The sequence below is a fragment of the Thamnophis elegans genome, chromosome 4 (genome assembly GCF_009769535.1).
Source record: "Thamnophis elegans isolate rThaEle1 chromosome 4, rThaEle1.pri, whole genome shotgun sequence".
Taxonomy (NCBI): Eukaryota; Metazoa; Chordata; class Lepidosauria; order Squamata; family Colubridae; genus Thamnophis; species Thamnophis elegans.
The window spans coordinates 97,441,768-97,458,416 of NC_045544.1; the positions used below are offsets into that span (position 1 = coordinate 97,441,768).

The 16,649-nt window shown below is 37.3% G+C and overlaps 1 protein-coding gene across 1 annotated transcript; it reads right to left on the bottom strand.

Annotated features, from left to right (window-relative positions):
• Window positions 1–8,637: 8,637 nt before the first annotated feature.
• On the bottom strand, window positions 8,638–16,181 carry LOC116507742 (GTP cyclohydrolase 1-like). The gene is made up of 6 exons (XM_032216068.1): window positions 15,875–16,181; window positions 12,768–12,877; window positions 12,331–12,386; window positions 11,271–11,302; window positions 10,541–10,625; window positions 8,638–8,764 (listed from the first exon to the last, which is right to left on the bottom strand). Exons 1-6 carry the CDS (start codon window positions 16,179–16,181, stop codon window positions 8,638–8,640), a joined length of 717 nt encoding a protein of 238 aa, XP_032071959.1.
• Window positions 16,182–16,649: the final 468 nt, after the last annotated feature.

The following is a 16,649-nucleotide window of genomic DNA, read 5'->3' on the forward strand; positions in this document are numbered from 1 at the left end:
TGGCCCAAAGTCACCTACCCAATTTTTCCTGTGCCTTTTTCAATTTTTCTTGTCTTTGAAATGTAAGAAGCCAAAAGCATATAGGCCAGTGATGGTGAACCTTTTAAGCACGAGTGCCCAAACTGCGTGCATGTGTGAGCACGCGCTTACAAAAATTCACACTCATGTGCGAACATGCACTTGCAAACATGCGCACACATCCATGCATGCCTAGCAGAGACCCTAAGAGCAGCTGGCTGGCAGGAGGCGGGGCATCCCAACACTGGAAACTCTGCCAAGAGGTGAGATCTTTTTCTTTCGTGAGCTTCTGTTTCATCATTTGCAGGGAAACAACAGCTCATGAAAGAAATGCCCTGGAAAGCTGAGCTGGGGCAACAGCATACGTGTCCACAGAGATGGCTCTGCATACCACCTGTGGCATGCGTGGCATCACAGATATAGACTATGGTTCTGCCTTTGGTCAAGGCTGCCCAACCGGGGCATGAGTCCAATGTATATTATTTTACTGTTTTTATGCTAATAAATTTATATTGTATCTTCAGTGTGATTTGGTTACTTTAAGTGAGCCTGGTTTTGGCAACAGCACCTATACATACATATTTATTAGGGTTAACATAGCAATAGCCCTTAGACTTATATACCGCTTCATGGTGCTTTACAGCCCTCTCTAAGCGGCTTACAGAGTCGGCATATGGCCCCCAACAATCTGGGCCCTCATGAATTTGAACTTTAATGAAACAACGTTCAGCACAGTTATATTTAAGATATGATCTGCTCAGCTTAACTAATTTAGTTAAAATGGCTATCTTACACCTGTATGGTTGGTAGTCATCTTTTTGTTTTGAACGTGTGTCATGTATGCATTTTCCTTGTATTTTAAAATCAGAGGTTCTGTTGTGCACTCACTTTGAACAAATAGCTTACTTTGAGTCTTAAGGAGCAGCATCTTCTAATGTAGACTTCAGCAACCAAAAAGGAAAAATTCGTTTTGGGAAAAACAGATTGCTTTTCCAGGTATGATATGCAGGCTTATTACTATAGCCGCATATAACCATTGTTTTATTCCTTTTACATAAACAGTATTATGCAAATCATAGAAAAGATGTAAGAAGTAATAATTTAAAAAGCTAAAGGAACATGAGTCAGATCTAGTTCACGTCAATTCCAGGTATCATGGTTTCTTTTGAAAATGTGTTCTGCAGAATTCTGGGATCCTGCAAGAGGTTCTGTGGGACATTAAGAGCCAAATAAATTTCAGTTGAATACAGCCAATTTGTATCACAAAATGTTGCTCTTTGATCAGGAATCCCGGGATTTTTAAAATTAAATTACAGATTTATAGCCTGAAAAAGTTTGAAGCTCTGCCTTATACCATCCCAGGCTCTTCTGTTCTTGGAAACAATTCTTGCTTCTACAATATTAATTTTTCAATTTCATATATTGCCTTTGAACTTCTCACCTCCTTTACATGATCTTAACTCCATCCAAACAAAATTGTCTTATTTCCCTTTCCTCTTGACCTCTGCAGTTTTATTAATTTGTTTTGTAATTTAATCCTTATTCAACCCCCTTATGATGAAAGCATCTCAACATACCAACACATCTTTCATATTCAGTCCACATTCTCTCTCCTTGTTTTGCAACATATCCCTCTAACCTATTCCTTTCCCATTCTATTCAATGTATTTGATGTTAATATGACATATCCAGGTTTTGCTTCCATATAAAAAGGAATGAAAGAACGTCCGAATGCTATTGTGTTTATTTCTTTAAACCAGTGATTCTCAACCTTTTCTTCACCACGGACTCCTCTTTAAATGCCTTTTGTGGGCATGAGCCCCCAAGACTTAACTCAAGGTTTAAATCATAACATTTCAACCAGCCTTTGTGGACCATCTGACATCGCAACCCCTCAGGGGTTTTTGGACCACAGTTTGAGAACCACTGCTTTAGACAAACATTTCACATGACAGATCACATATTGCTCACTATTTTTCTTCCAGCATTTATATTTTTAAAATATCTTAGTTTCCTTGTTGTTAGTAAACATTCTATGAAGAAACACAATTTCCTATACTTATGCATAATTTGAAATAGTTCATTCCATTTTCCCAGTCAAAACAACCTTAGTCCAGGATATATTACATTTCAAAACTATATTCCTGTTTGTGTAATACAATTTTAGATTCACTGCAAATAATGTTTACTGTAATAACAGGACATGTTCAGTTTTTAATATTTGCATTGCTGGCTTGAAGCAATTTTAATAGGAATTGGGAAGAGGAGAAATAACAATAGCGCAATCTAATGGTCAGAGTAGAGAAGTGGTTTGGTAATGGGCACAATTATGTCCTCATTCAGATATAACTTTGAGCCATTTTGCAAACTAATCTACCTCATAGGTTGTTCTGAGATTGAAAGGGAGAAGGAAATAATACACATTCTGCTGGATAAAATAAAAATTTAAAACACCTAATAAAATAATTAAATTATTCATTTAAGATTTAGAAAGTATTGGATCTGCTTTTCAGGTTGGCAAAAAAATAAATCTTAAGATATTATATATATAAAGCCATTGACAAAGGAAATATTACAGGTGCAAGAGATACCAAGGTTCTATCTGCCATATGCCATATGCCATGGTCTAGTGATTCAGAGGCATCTTTGTTTAGTCTGAACAAATTGTACAGAAACATCCTGCAATAAAATTGCACTTAACTGATTTGATCTTATGCTGATTTAATATAATAATAATATAATACAGTTAAAAATAAGAATCAAGAAAACATCAATATGCAATAAGATTTTTTAATCATTTGAATACAATGACACTGCTTAATAAACTATAGTTTTAAAGATGACAAATCAAACAGAAATGTAAAATAGGTTTTGTGTTACAAACATTTTATACATGCAGAATATGATGATCTAAATAAACTACTTATGTGTATTTTAGCACCACTTTGACACAATCATATTAATAAAACTACTTTAAAGAACTTGGTAGCTAACAGGAAAAAATGAGGGCCTCACATTTATGAATATGACAAGTGTTTCTGCTGCTAACATGCAGTTCCTGGTGTGTGGCTATGCAGGCAGACACTCCAAAAATCATAACTAGCCCTTTTCCCCTCTAGTGAGTATATTGTAAAAATATAATTGTATATTGAGAGCCCTTCCCTTCCCACAGACAATACAATTTTGCATTTAAGAAATGTCAACATTTGGAAGAAGGAGCCGAAGTTGTGACTTCACGACGTGCAATCTCAATGCTCTGAGATCGCAGTCGATACTTTTGCCTCTGGGTAGTCCAAATGGACCTAAACCATCCCGTAGAGACGGTGAACAGGAAGAATACATCTTGCTGATTGATCACAGGGACATCACAAAGTCTCTGATTGATCCAAGAGAAGCTCTTCAAGCTGGTGGCAAAAAATCCAGCCAAATGGCTGATGAAGTCGGGGCGGCTCCAAAATGGAAGTGTATGGAAAGAGAAAGTGTTTCAGCTGGTGAGGAATTTTTACTGTTTTAAAAGTGACTGCCTATTAAAAAAAACTTAAAATTAATTTAAATTGGAGAACAGAAGAAATAAGCAGCGGAATTAAATTTGGACTGATTTTGAACAGTGGGTTATCCCACCTTTTAAATGCTATCTTTACGGATGGAATTTATGCAAGCCTTTTAAAATGAACGGATTAAGTTTCCTTCTATTTTTTTTCCTTTGACTATTCTCTGTAATCTATGGACTAAAATTCTCCTCTTTCATTACTGTGGATGTTTTTCTAACTCATTTAAGAATCGGACCTTTTTTTAACTTGAAATACAAAAAGATACAAAAAGAAATAAAGAAATGGTAACATTGTAACATTGTAACACTGCTACTCAGAGGTTAGAGGTTTGTATATTGGAAACGAAATACTTTTTTCACTGATTATCCTGGCTTGGCACTTCAAGGACTCACAGCTTGTTTATAGAAAGTGATAAGAAGAAGAAGAAAAGCACACAGATGTTCCTTTGAAGTAGATTTTTAGCCAGAGAAAGGTGAAATGATATTGTGATGCTTAATTCTGTTAAAATCTTCTCAGTGTTTGTCAGCTGGAAATCATGGTGCAACTTCAACACCAGAAAGAAGTTTTAAATCTGCAAAAGATATTCTCAGAAATACAGAAATTATCAAATACAAGTGAGAGGATAGAGAAGAAGTGGATTACTTAGTGCATCTAACAGCAAAATATGACAGAAGTCATCAAATGGAAAAAGTGGTGGTTAAAATCCCCAAAATCGAAGAGGAAAATGAATATAAAGAAATTAAAATTGCTGATATTTATGGTGATTGGTTTGTTTCTGAAAATGGAAAGAATGGAATACTGAAAGAGGAATTAAATGGAGGGGAAACCTACCCCAGATGTGAAGATACAGAAGAGGAAAAAATAAAATAATTTATGGATTAGCAATAGTTTTGATAACATCACTGACAATTAAAGATAAGCTGATTAAGGAAACAGAAGAAGGGCATTGAAATTACATGAGAGATTTTATAAGCAAAGAGTTGCTGAGGAGTCCATACAAAGTTGATTAAGGAGATGATTAGAGGACTGATGCCACAAATGGCAGAAGATATAACACTGTTTTGTTACTGGAAAGATACAGGTTGATAGATGGAAGAGTATAATTTAAAACTAGCTAAACTTAGCGAAATTTAGTGATAATAGATATAGTTAAATAAATAATGGATAATGATAACAATGTATATAATGTGCAGTGTTATGATAAGTAATAACTGGATATGACTATTGAATGGTACCCATGAAAGGAAGATTAGAAACCCTTTTGGATTATATATAAAGGTTAATAATAATACAAATATTAAGTTAGATTCAGTTAAGTCTTGATTACTAGGGGGGAAATGATATGATGCAGGATATAGTCAAATAAAGGAGGGATAATGATAATAATGTCTATGTATGTGTATGTATGTATGTGTATATATATATATATGTGTGTGTGTGTGTGTGTGTGTGTGTGTGTGTGTGTGTGTGTATGTATGTATGTATGTATGTATGTAAATATATATATTTCCTTAGATACAGCCTATGGAAATGGGATGCAAATTGTAAACAGTGATTTGGAAAGAAGGATAGAAAACTTTGTTATTAAATATTATGGATGTTTAGCTAGAACAGGACATAAGGATTTAGTGTCATTGGAGGATTTTAGAAATAGTAAATGAAATGCCAGTATGTGGTTATGTATTAAACCTTGGTATATTTTATGATGGGACGTTTAAACAACTACAGTCAAATGAAAATGGAGGTATGATGATGGTAACATATATAAATATCTGAGTTAAAATACTTGTTAATATGAATTATGCTTGATGACTGTGGAAGAGATGCACAAAAGTCTTTTGTAACCAACTGATACACTTTCTACAGTATGTAAAAAAAGGAAGATGTTATGTGTTGTGTTTGTTTTGAAAATTAAAAATAAAAAAACCTTAAAAAAAGAAATGTCAACTTTTTTGCATCTTCAAGTTAATGGAGTCTATAAGGCACATTTCAAGTTGTATGACAGTTTTCCTGAGGATAATACAGTAATGTTTACAGTAGTTTATAGCACAAGGACCAAAGGTCAAAATGGGGGTGGCAAAATCCTTACTATTTTTTGTTCCTACTGTTGTTTTTAAATGTCATTATGCAAAACGTAACTGCAATTGAAAACTTTTCAAACCAAAAATTGATATTCAGCACTCTCCAATATGTCTTAGAGGATCTCTGTGTCCCTTAAGATATACAGTATGATAAGTTTCCTTTTGCCTGTTCTCAGCATAAGTCTATATATTAACTAGCACAATCTGCTCCCCAAATTTATCCCCTAGATCAGTGATAGCTAGCCTTTTTGTATTTGTGTGCTGAAAGCTCATGCATGCATGCCAGCACACACATGCACATCACCCATAATGCAATGCTCATGCACCCCTCACTCCCCACCCTCCCGCACATGCACAGCAGAGACCTGAAGACCAGCTGGCCAGCGGGAGGCGTGCACACATGTGCAGTGGAGCTGGACTGGGGCGATGGCTGGCGTGCCTGCAGAAAGGCCTTTGAGTGCCACCTGTGGCAACATGCCATAGGTTCGCCATCACGACCTTAGATTAAAAGTGCTCAGGACAGCTAACCATTAGTCATTCTGGATTAGCACAGCAGCATAGCACATATCTTAGTTTCAACCGTGAAGGAACATCCTTCCCAACACTTGTTCAATAATGTGAGAGGATCCTATTGCATTCATGTTCCACTGATGACCTCTACAGATATATTTGGATGGCTATTGTGGGAAAGAAAAGCTGGACAAGATGGTTTTTTAAACCTGATTCTTACATTCCTAACATAAACACTGTAGTGGGTGTCACTGGGTGACTTAGAGTGACCTAGATTTGAACTGACAATGCAGCATAACTCAAAATATATCTTGGTAGATTCAAAATAATTTTTTAAATGTGCTGAAGTCATTCACTCTTTCTACAATTCTTAACATCTTTCTCCTCCTATAATTCCCAAGATTTCTTAATCCTAAATCAGTTTAAGCTGCTAATAAAAAAATATGTCAGTGAAAGGCAGATGTATTCTTCTGACATCAATAAAGGTAGTATGTATGCCACTATAAATGGCCAATCTCTCATTTTACAAATTATACATTTATTTAGATTCCCATACACTCCTTTTCCACAAGCCAGGCCTTTAAACTGGAACATCAAACCTAGAATCAATGCATGGTCTGAAGTTCCAGAACAAGCCTACCCTTAAAATCTTCATACAGAGAAGACTATAAATAATAGCTAATTGCAGAGGTTGGTCAAAATATGTGGAACTGTAAATAAAAGAAATTACAATGTAAAACAGCTGCCTTGAATTAGACCAAAGATCTGCCTTGTCCCTCAGTATAGAAACATCTTAGTATTGGAAGAACATATAGAACAACTTGGACCCCAACACCCATCAGTGTTGACCAATGAGGTTGATAGTAGATATAATCAGTATGTCTGGAAGTCACCAAGATGAGGAAGGCTGGTATCTAGGAAGTTGCCTTACTCAAGGCAGATTATTATCCATCTAGCCAAATACTATGTATTATAACATCTTTCCAGTCTAAAACAGAGAAAATGCTTCTAGCCTAATATCTTTACTTTATTTTATTGTCATTGTACATATATACACAGTTTACACATACAACGAAATTCACATAACACCCAGAGACCAGGATCTGATGTTTACACTGAACATGTTCCACTTGGGATTATTTACTTACAAAAGAAATGTTTTGTCCCACTCTCTTTTTCATATTTGAAGTCATTATATTAAGGTCTTAAATCAAAGGCCTTTATAAAATCAGTCCTATTATATTGAGGAAATGGACTGATCATCTAATATAAATATAATATTTTACCAGGTATAAATATCTCAGCAATCCAAATACTCACCCCCTTTTTTTTTGGAGACTTGGCATGATTAATCTTTTTATTCAGGAAACAAATCAAACCACATATTGTGCAGCACACGTGAAATAAATCAATATTCTAGATTTTAGGTTCTCGGGTTTTTTTGTCTTCCCACTTTAGTAGGTATTTGGCTGCTTTTGTTTTGTTTTAATAGCTTGGGAAGGCATCATATTAACATATGGTTCTGTTTAGCCAGGGAAATACTGGATCCTGTCTAATCAGTTTCATTCGTTGCACAAAATGTTAAATAATAGCTTTTCTTTTTTAACTAGATGGCTTCGAAATAAATTGGCTTTAGTATACTATATCTCTTTCTAGATTATAATTGCCAAGAATAAACATCTTGCCCTTTATCCCCTAAGAAAGTGGAACTTGTTAGGACACCAACATTCTTGTGGTCTTCTCTAAAAAAGAGAGTAGCAATAACTGCAAGCTAAAGATAGCTCTGTGAAACTTAAGGAATTATAACAGCAGAGAAATGCCCTGCATGAGATTTATGTTTTTTAGTTTTACTATGTTGCAATCATCATTTATTTTTCTCTCCGTGGCTTTGTTTTCAGAATGACACCACTGGAGCCATAAGTCTCCCCTAACTTCACCATCCAAACTTTCAAACTGAGAGTACCAAAACCAGCCTTCCCCATCCTAGTATCCTCCAGATGCTTGGATTAACTCTCTTAATCCTAAAACAATATGGGATTTAAAGACTAGTATCTCTGATGGGCTTTGGGTTTGGAAAGCAGATTTTATATAATTTTCATTTGGGAAGCGAGATAGGTCTCGTAATTTATTCTCATTTGCATATATAAAAAGATGCAAGGAGATCTGTGTGACTATATCATATATGCTGCCATATGAATAAAACCAATTTATTGGTATCTGCATTGCTTGGGTAATATTTCAACACAATTCCTGAGTGTCTTTCCTCAAACTTACACACCTCAGAAGTGCTAGGACTGCCATTCCCAAGGGAGCCAATTGCAGAAGGCTATTAAGGGTGTTATGCAAAAATGGGAACAAAACTGTGATACAAGTATGAACTCTGTTTTCTCTCCTTTTTTAATTACCCAGGCAATTATAATCATCAATTGTGTATGATCCAAACCATTGATATAACTACAAGCTGCTGCTGCTGCTGTTTAATTCTTGATCAAGGCAAGAAATTCCTCCCTTGCTTTTGAATCTTCCCGGAAGATGCCGAGCATAGTGCTAGTGATTGTTGTGCTGTTCATTTTCTGAACCCCCCTCATGATCATGCACATGTGTCTGTCAAAAAACATTAAAAGAAGCATTTTTGGAACATTAGCAAACATTGTAAATAGCATTCAAGCCTCAAACCCTTGATACAAGTCTGATTTTAAAACAATAATAAAACCAATAGCAAAATTAAATATAAATTCCAGGACTACATTATCCCAGAATGTAGAAGCATGCATTTATTTTAATTATCTTCCTAATATAAAACACTTTTTTTAAAAAAAAGTAAAGGAAAATATTTGTAGCTCAGGGTAGACATGAAGGAACCTTGATGCTCTCTGAGCTTGCTTGTTTTCTTGCAGACATTTCATTACTCAAACTAGCACTGACTAACACTGATGATGTTACTTAGTTTTGGTAATGAAACATCTGCAGGAAAACAAGCAAGCTTAGAGCGCATCAATGATCCCTCATTTTAAAAAATCCATGTATCCTAGGAAATCTACAGTATCTTGGTGACACAATGCGCTCTACATGGGGCAGCCCTTGAAGAGTATTCAGAGACTTCAACTCGTTCAGAATGCAGCTGCGTGAGCGATTGTGGGTGCACCTCGGTACACTCACGTTACACCTATCCTCCGCGAGCTGCACTGGTTACCGATTGGTCTCCGGATACGCTTCAAAGTGCTAGTCGTAACTTATAAAGCCCTTCATGGTATTGGACCTAGGTACTTGAGAGACCGCCTGCTGCCAATTACCTCCCAAAGACCCATTAGATCACACAGGGTCGGCCTCCTCCGGGTTCCGTCCACCAGCCAATGCCACCTGGCTACTACCTGGGGGAGGGCCTTCTCTGTGGCAGCTCCGGCCCTTTGGAACGAACTCCCCGCGGAGATTCGGACCCTCACCTCTCTCCAGGCCTTCCGGAAAGCCGTTAAAACCTGGCTGTGCCGGCAGGCCTGGGGTTGATGAGTTCCCTTCCCCTCTCGACCTGTGTGGCTGTATGATTCTTGTTTATTTTAATCACGTGTATTGTGTTCTATGTTCCCCTTTCCCCCCTTTGAGTTGTTCGCCAACCTGAGTCCCTCCCGGAGAAGGGCGGCATACAAATAAACTAAATCTTAATCTTAATCTTAATATGCAGGACTACTTAAAAACAAAATTGAGTTTGACAGAGTTCAATGGAAGTCATTCTCAGATGACATATTTTCTTATTATCAGATATAATAATAAAGAATGGATAATTGCCCCAATACTCTCGTTTCCACGATAGAAGCCTATTCTGAATTAAAGTGTTTTCCTTCAGGAGGAGCCAAGGTAGCCCAGTGATTAGAGTGCAGTACTGCAGGCTACTTCAGCTGACTGCTAGCTGAGTTCGGCAGTTCAAATCTCACCGGCTCAAGGTAGACTCAGCCTTCCAACCTTCTGGGGTGGGTAAAATGAGGACCCAGATTGTTGGGGGACAATATGCTGACTCTGTAAACTGCTTAGAGAGGGCTGTAAAAAACACGGTGATGTGGTATGTAAGTGCTGTTGCTATAGCTTCAGTGAAGGAACACCAGATGAAGCAGGATGAATTGTGAAAATGTTGAGATTTGCAGTTCAGGAACATCTGGATTGCATGGTAATACCAGGCTACAAACTTTGACCCAAAACTGAACTCACTGAATACACACAGTGCTCCACTGTAAGTATATTTCTATTCCTGTACTTCTATACTTTTAAAGTGCTATTGCATCACTTTTCAATAGTGCTGAAAAGGAAATGGAAAGGAGAATAAATAATTGACAACAGAGGGAAAGAATTACAAATTCAACAAAACCAAATAAGGAATGATGAACTTACGAGGCTTCTATCACCACAGCCACTCCAACAGGTTTCAGAACCTCAGTAATTGCTAAAGCAATCTGTTTTGTAAGTCGCTCCTGGACTAGAAATCAATTAGTGTTTTATGAAAAATTATGTTAGTCAGAATGAATTTACAAAGTAAAAACGAAATTGTTCATTAAGGATAAGGCATACAGTTCACACTGAACTAAGTCAGGTCAATATTTCTTCAAAAAGAAAATTTAATCCAATAAAAGAGAAAACTGTGAAGGAAGGGAAAGACTTCTCTTCTTGCACATTTTGTCGGTGAAAACAAAGCTCAACTATTTCAGTTGCTGTCACAAATTTTGAGTTTTTCAATAAAAGTAATTATTTATTTAAACAATTTATATGGATCCCCCATCCTGTGGCATACATATCTGTATGGCTAACAATAATAAAACACAAGCAATGAAATCAATACAAAAATTAAATATCTCAGGAACCTTTGCCATGGGTTAGCACAAGTTTATGTCCTGCCTAAGTTATTTGTTTTTGGAATGAAAACTTGAGTTTTCAGTTTCTTTGCACACAGATCCACTTCTGGATTTTCCTCCAAACAGGCTAATTGGAGAATTTCTCCTGGTCAGATAAAGTTGATGATCTTTTCCAGAGACCCGTCCATGGGTCCTGGTCTGCCTCTAGCCCATCCTGCTTTATGAATTGAAGAATTTATTAAGCAGAGCAGAGTGCCAGAAAAAGTACTAACCTTGGAGCCTTCTGCTAAACATTTCAACAATTCTGGAAAAAGGAGAAAAAAGATGCATTAATGAGAGAAGGATTGATGGAAATGCAAATCAGAAAGTGATTGCATTTGTTTATACTTGCTCTCTATCAGTCAATGGAAAGGAAATTTGTTACTCCAGCATCATTATGATTTTTATGCTATTACGTAAAATGTAATCATTTAAAGTGGAAGTTAAGTTATATTTTGAAAAAATTCTGACTAAACATGATCATAACAAAGAAATCAAGTAGATGACAGAGCAGTTTAAGAATAAGAATAGAATGCAGTTGGATGTCTTCTAGTCCAACCCCTTGCCTAGGCAGGAAGCCCTATACTTCAGACAAATCCAACATCTTCTTAAAAACTTCCACAACTTCTGGACGCAGGTTGTTCCACTGATTAATTGTTCTAACTGTCAGGAAATTTCTATCATCTCAGATGATGGTCATCCATTATTTTTATCTTGGTGATATCTCAGTGTGAAATATATGCCCAATCATGTTTTCTGAGTGCAGAGTTAAAACTCATCAATATTTCTCCTGGCTCCTGGCAGCTGATAGCTACAGTTTCAATGTCTTAAATTCCCTACAATGACACTATAGCTCATTTTCCTGAATGAATGAGTGCTTGAAAATGGGTAAAGAATAAAGCTATGCATAGTTGGGCTGTGCAAGTTCTTCAAATTTGAAGGAAAAATGGAACTTCTGAGAACATGGGTGCTCAAATATCAACTGACAATTATTCCTTAAAATAGCTACATTTTTTCCTGCAATTGTATCTGTCATTGGCTGTCATCTATCATCAGTAACAGTGCATTTCATAGCTCAACTATGAAATAGTTGTGTGTGATGAAATATTGTGTGATGTACAGTATTCCTCCCCAGTATCTATACCCATTTACCTTTATGGATATTTCAAATAAATGTCATATCTAATAGCTATTCCTTATAAAGAAAATCAGACACATACCGTAATCAAAACTATCTGTTACTGTTGCCTTATTGAAAAGTGATTTATTACTCAGAAGAAGAGTAATAAATACCTTGCAAGTTTGCTTAATCCAACAACTTTTTTTCTTGGTAAATACCCAATGTGCACCTGCAGATATTAAAGGAAGATGAAAAATTATTAATATGTGCATTAATATATTAATATTCAATCCATGACTGCCTCCATTTCATACTATGAATATTTTTTCGGTTGAACTGAGATCGGTTTTCCACCCACAGTTACTGTTGCACTCTACATTCAATTTCTCAGCATTACAGTGAAGAAGAAGCTGAATATGTAACTGAAGCCTATTAATTTCATCTGGAAAAAAATGTTGCTGATACTGCTATAGAAAATTAGTAAAATGGATTATTACTCAGTTATTCTGCAAGGCATGTTACAAATAGCAACAAATTTGTTCCACTGATTACATGGTTCAAGATTATGGACATAGAATTCAACATGAATCAATCTTTCCACCGTCATTACCTTGCCAAAGAAAGGAACCAAGTGATGTTCACAAAGAGAAAACATATCAATGCCCTTTACGATAACCATCTCATCATGATCTTCATCAAAAACAGCATCATTGAGTATCTCTGGAAAAGAAAGAAATGGAAGAACATGATTTCTCAATCTAAAGTTTATCCTTTACTGTAGAATAACTAAACAAATAAACTGCTCTGTAGCAACTTGCTAGATTCTTTACAAACTATTTTTTCTTGTTCCTATCAACACTTTATTTGGGTACTTCAAGACAGACTATGGCTGTTCTGGGTAGAACCCAATATGCATGAAAAGATAAGTGAGGGTAACCCATTTGCTAACATGTTTGGTAAAAGGAAGATAACATGTTTGGTAAAAGGAAGAATGCAAGTGGGACTTTATTTGGGTGACCCCCTCTTATGGAATAGTTTGTACCTGAAAGCAAATGGTCCTTCTCTTACAGCCTTCCAAAAACTTGTTAAAACATGATTAATTCAGAAGGCCTTTGTACATATAAGATTTTGTTGTTAAGAAAGATGCAGCACCTTAATATTGGATCAGCATACTAGAATTATGTATTGTTTATACTACTTATTTTTTTATTTATACATATATTGTATGCCAGTATTTTGACTGCAAATTGTGTAGAAGTGATTAAAATGAAGTAATAAAAAAATTCCACAAATAAAGGAAAAGAGGCAATAGCAAAGTTTGATGACTTTTACCCATCATCAAACTGAACCTGGACTTTGGAATTATTGTCAAAAAAAACCTATACAAAGACTATGCATATACAGTATATAATCATCAGGAGACTTATATTCAGTTGTATCTAACAAAATTAATAATTTCTTAAACTATGATATCTACCTTATCTCTATATATAAAAGCCAAATACCACTCACTCATCACAAAATCTCCAGAACCATAAAGCCTAAAAACTTGAAATTTGGCATGGCTTCTACATGTTTGCTAAGAAAGGATTTTTCAAAATGACCATCAGATCATTATTATTTCTTTTACAGAAATTAACACGCTCTGATGCTAAGGAGTTCTACTCCCCCTCCCCACTTGAAAAGAACTCTGTTTCAAATGCCAGTTGCCTCACATTCCATTACCTCAGTTCAAACTGGCAGATGTTCCCCTCCTTCACTCAGGAGCGGTCTGGGCTCCTTATAGTACTAAACATCAGTACCTCACCAACATGTCTACACCTTCCACCTATGGTGCGTCTGGACTCAAGGCAGCGGGAACAATATTCCCTTATGTGTTTCAATCACTGACCACCACTGAGCCGAAGGATTGAACCAGATTGAACTGGATTGAACCGGATTGAACTGGATTTATCCTGCATTGCCCGATCACATAGTTTCGTCGCGAAGCACGGGTATTCAGCTGGTTAAGTATAAATGACAAATCATCAAGTCCATGCTGATTCTGAAGTAGTAATATACTAAAAGCCAGATCTAGAATAGAAAACTGCAAGACACAGTTTGCTATCCCAACAAAAGTCATTCAAATACATCATAAACGATCTTCAGCCATTCCTGTTATGATCCATATATTTGCTTACAGGCAGCTGTCTGATCTAAAAGAGTTATTAACAATCAGCAATTGACTATTACACCCTGACAAAGATGCAGGAACCAAATGCTGTGGTGAATCCAGATCTCAACTCTGCCTCCTCCATATTCTGATAATATTACTACCATTATTAACTGTATCCCTGCATCAAAGGCACATTTACCTGTCCATCCTTCAACATGGTATATATGCCATCATCTATAAGTAAGAACTCACTCCTATTGACTGGACAAATTACCCAATTTCTACACAAAAGAATGAATGCAACATGTCATCAAGAATGGCAATATTCAAAAATCAATGTGATTGCTGCAATTCTCACCCTCTGAGAATTTGCTGCTGATCTCAAAGCAAAAATTAATGAGAAAGAGAATCATAATTTCAGCACCAAACAGCAGAGTTAGAACTGATTAGAAGATGTAACTTTTTCTCAAGGACTGGACAAAGTTTGTCTCATAGTTACTAACTAGCTACTTCATGAAATAACATCTGGACCAAACTCACTGCTCCTTTCTGGTAATTAAATATGATCTTTACTGTCTTTCTTTTTCCTATATTCCTCTTCCCACCCTTGATTCTCTTCTTTCCAACAACAGCAGAGGGAGGAGAAAACTATTTTTTGATAGAAAGCAAGATAATTCAGGGGAGATGATTTCTCCAGCATCCTATGGGTTGGCTGACTATGTTGCCCATTCTGCCTTCTCAAAAGACTGATGGCCGATTTTCATGCAGTGATAAACAGGAAGTGCAAAGTGGCTCATATAAATGCTCAGATAAATTTCAGGTACAACTAAAATTACTCAAGTCTCCAATCACTTTCCCAGCATTATGGTGAGACAATCATTTACCAAGAAAGACTGAGGTTGCAGCTTAAATATACTGATTGGATTCACAAATTGCACAAAGTTATAATGCAGCTCGTTTGTCTGTGACTTGAATGAATCCAGGCAAATATAATCAATTCAGCAAACCATGCTTAAGCAAATTATGATTTAGAAAGAGGTACAAACTTAGCCACTTTTCTAGGAATGAAAATCTTTTGATGATAGTATGGCTTCTGAATAAGAAGAGACCTATCCCTTAAGGCATATGAAGTAATTTTTGTGTTTCAGTAGAAAATTGGCTGGAAAATTGGCTGGAGATGCACCCATTTGATTTATATTATATACATTTATTTTTTGATAGGTAGGATTAGCAAAGCATCAATCTTAACTGGGCTGTTGTTTATTTAAATGCAATTTCAAATCATGGGATAGTGGGTTTTTCATTTTACACGTCATATAATTCACATTTGAAAAAGATTTGGGGGACTAGGATCTAGAATCAATTTCTACCTGAACTTTTTCCAAGACTATTTCTAGAAGCCATTCTGCTAAAAGCACTTTGCTTTCATCCTGCCTGAAAAGGGCACTTTAAAACTCCCTCTCAGACCCTGTAGAGATGGAATTGAAATTAGGACTAGTTCGACGTCCCTTGGAAGGAACCGAAGCCCTCTGTCCTAGAATGGACTGAAAGGAGCGACTCACCTTCGACCGTTTCATAGTAGCCCTTGGTGAGAAACTGCATGGCTTTGGCCGCCCTCCGAGGCGTCAGCAACAGCCCTTCCCTCCCGGGGTTTTCGCCCAAACCCCGGAGGATGGTGGCGTAGGCGGCCTCCAGCACCGGGAATTGCTCCAGTTCTTCCGCTTCTCGGTGGCCATTCTCATCCAGGGCCGGACGCTGGAACTTCAGAGACGTTCTCCGCATCTGGCCGCCGCTCGGCACTTCGAAGAGGCAGCTGGGATGGAAGTCCCCGTTTTGGTAGTCCTGCAGCTTCAGCTGGAGCGGTTCCATAGCCCGGCGCTCGCGGCGGACGCGCGGCAGGGACCGGGAGCGAGGAGGGAAGAGCAGCGGAGGCAACGACACCCGTGGTTTGGGGCTGCCTCGGGGTTTGCCACCGCGGGCGTCGGTCGGAGGTGGCGTGTGTGCGTCTAGGACAGGTGAAGGGGAGGAAGAGATTCAAAAGGGTTGCAATGGGGTTTGTGAAGAGAAGGCTGCGTCTGTCTGTCTCTCTATTCTTCCCGAGGCTTCTGGTATTTATTGCGCCCCTCGATCTTGTTGATCGGCTCTTCTCCGTCAGAGGAGATCATCTTGGGATTGTCAGATGGGCGAGATGGACTAAGGCGCCCATTGTCTCCTGGCGCCCACCCTACTCCTTCTTGCTCTAATCGGAGGAAACGAGCCTTGGTCACGAATATTAGTTACGCCGGGCACGCGGATCACCCACGCAATCTTTCGCCTCTTACCGGCCAGCAGTCTCCC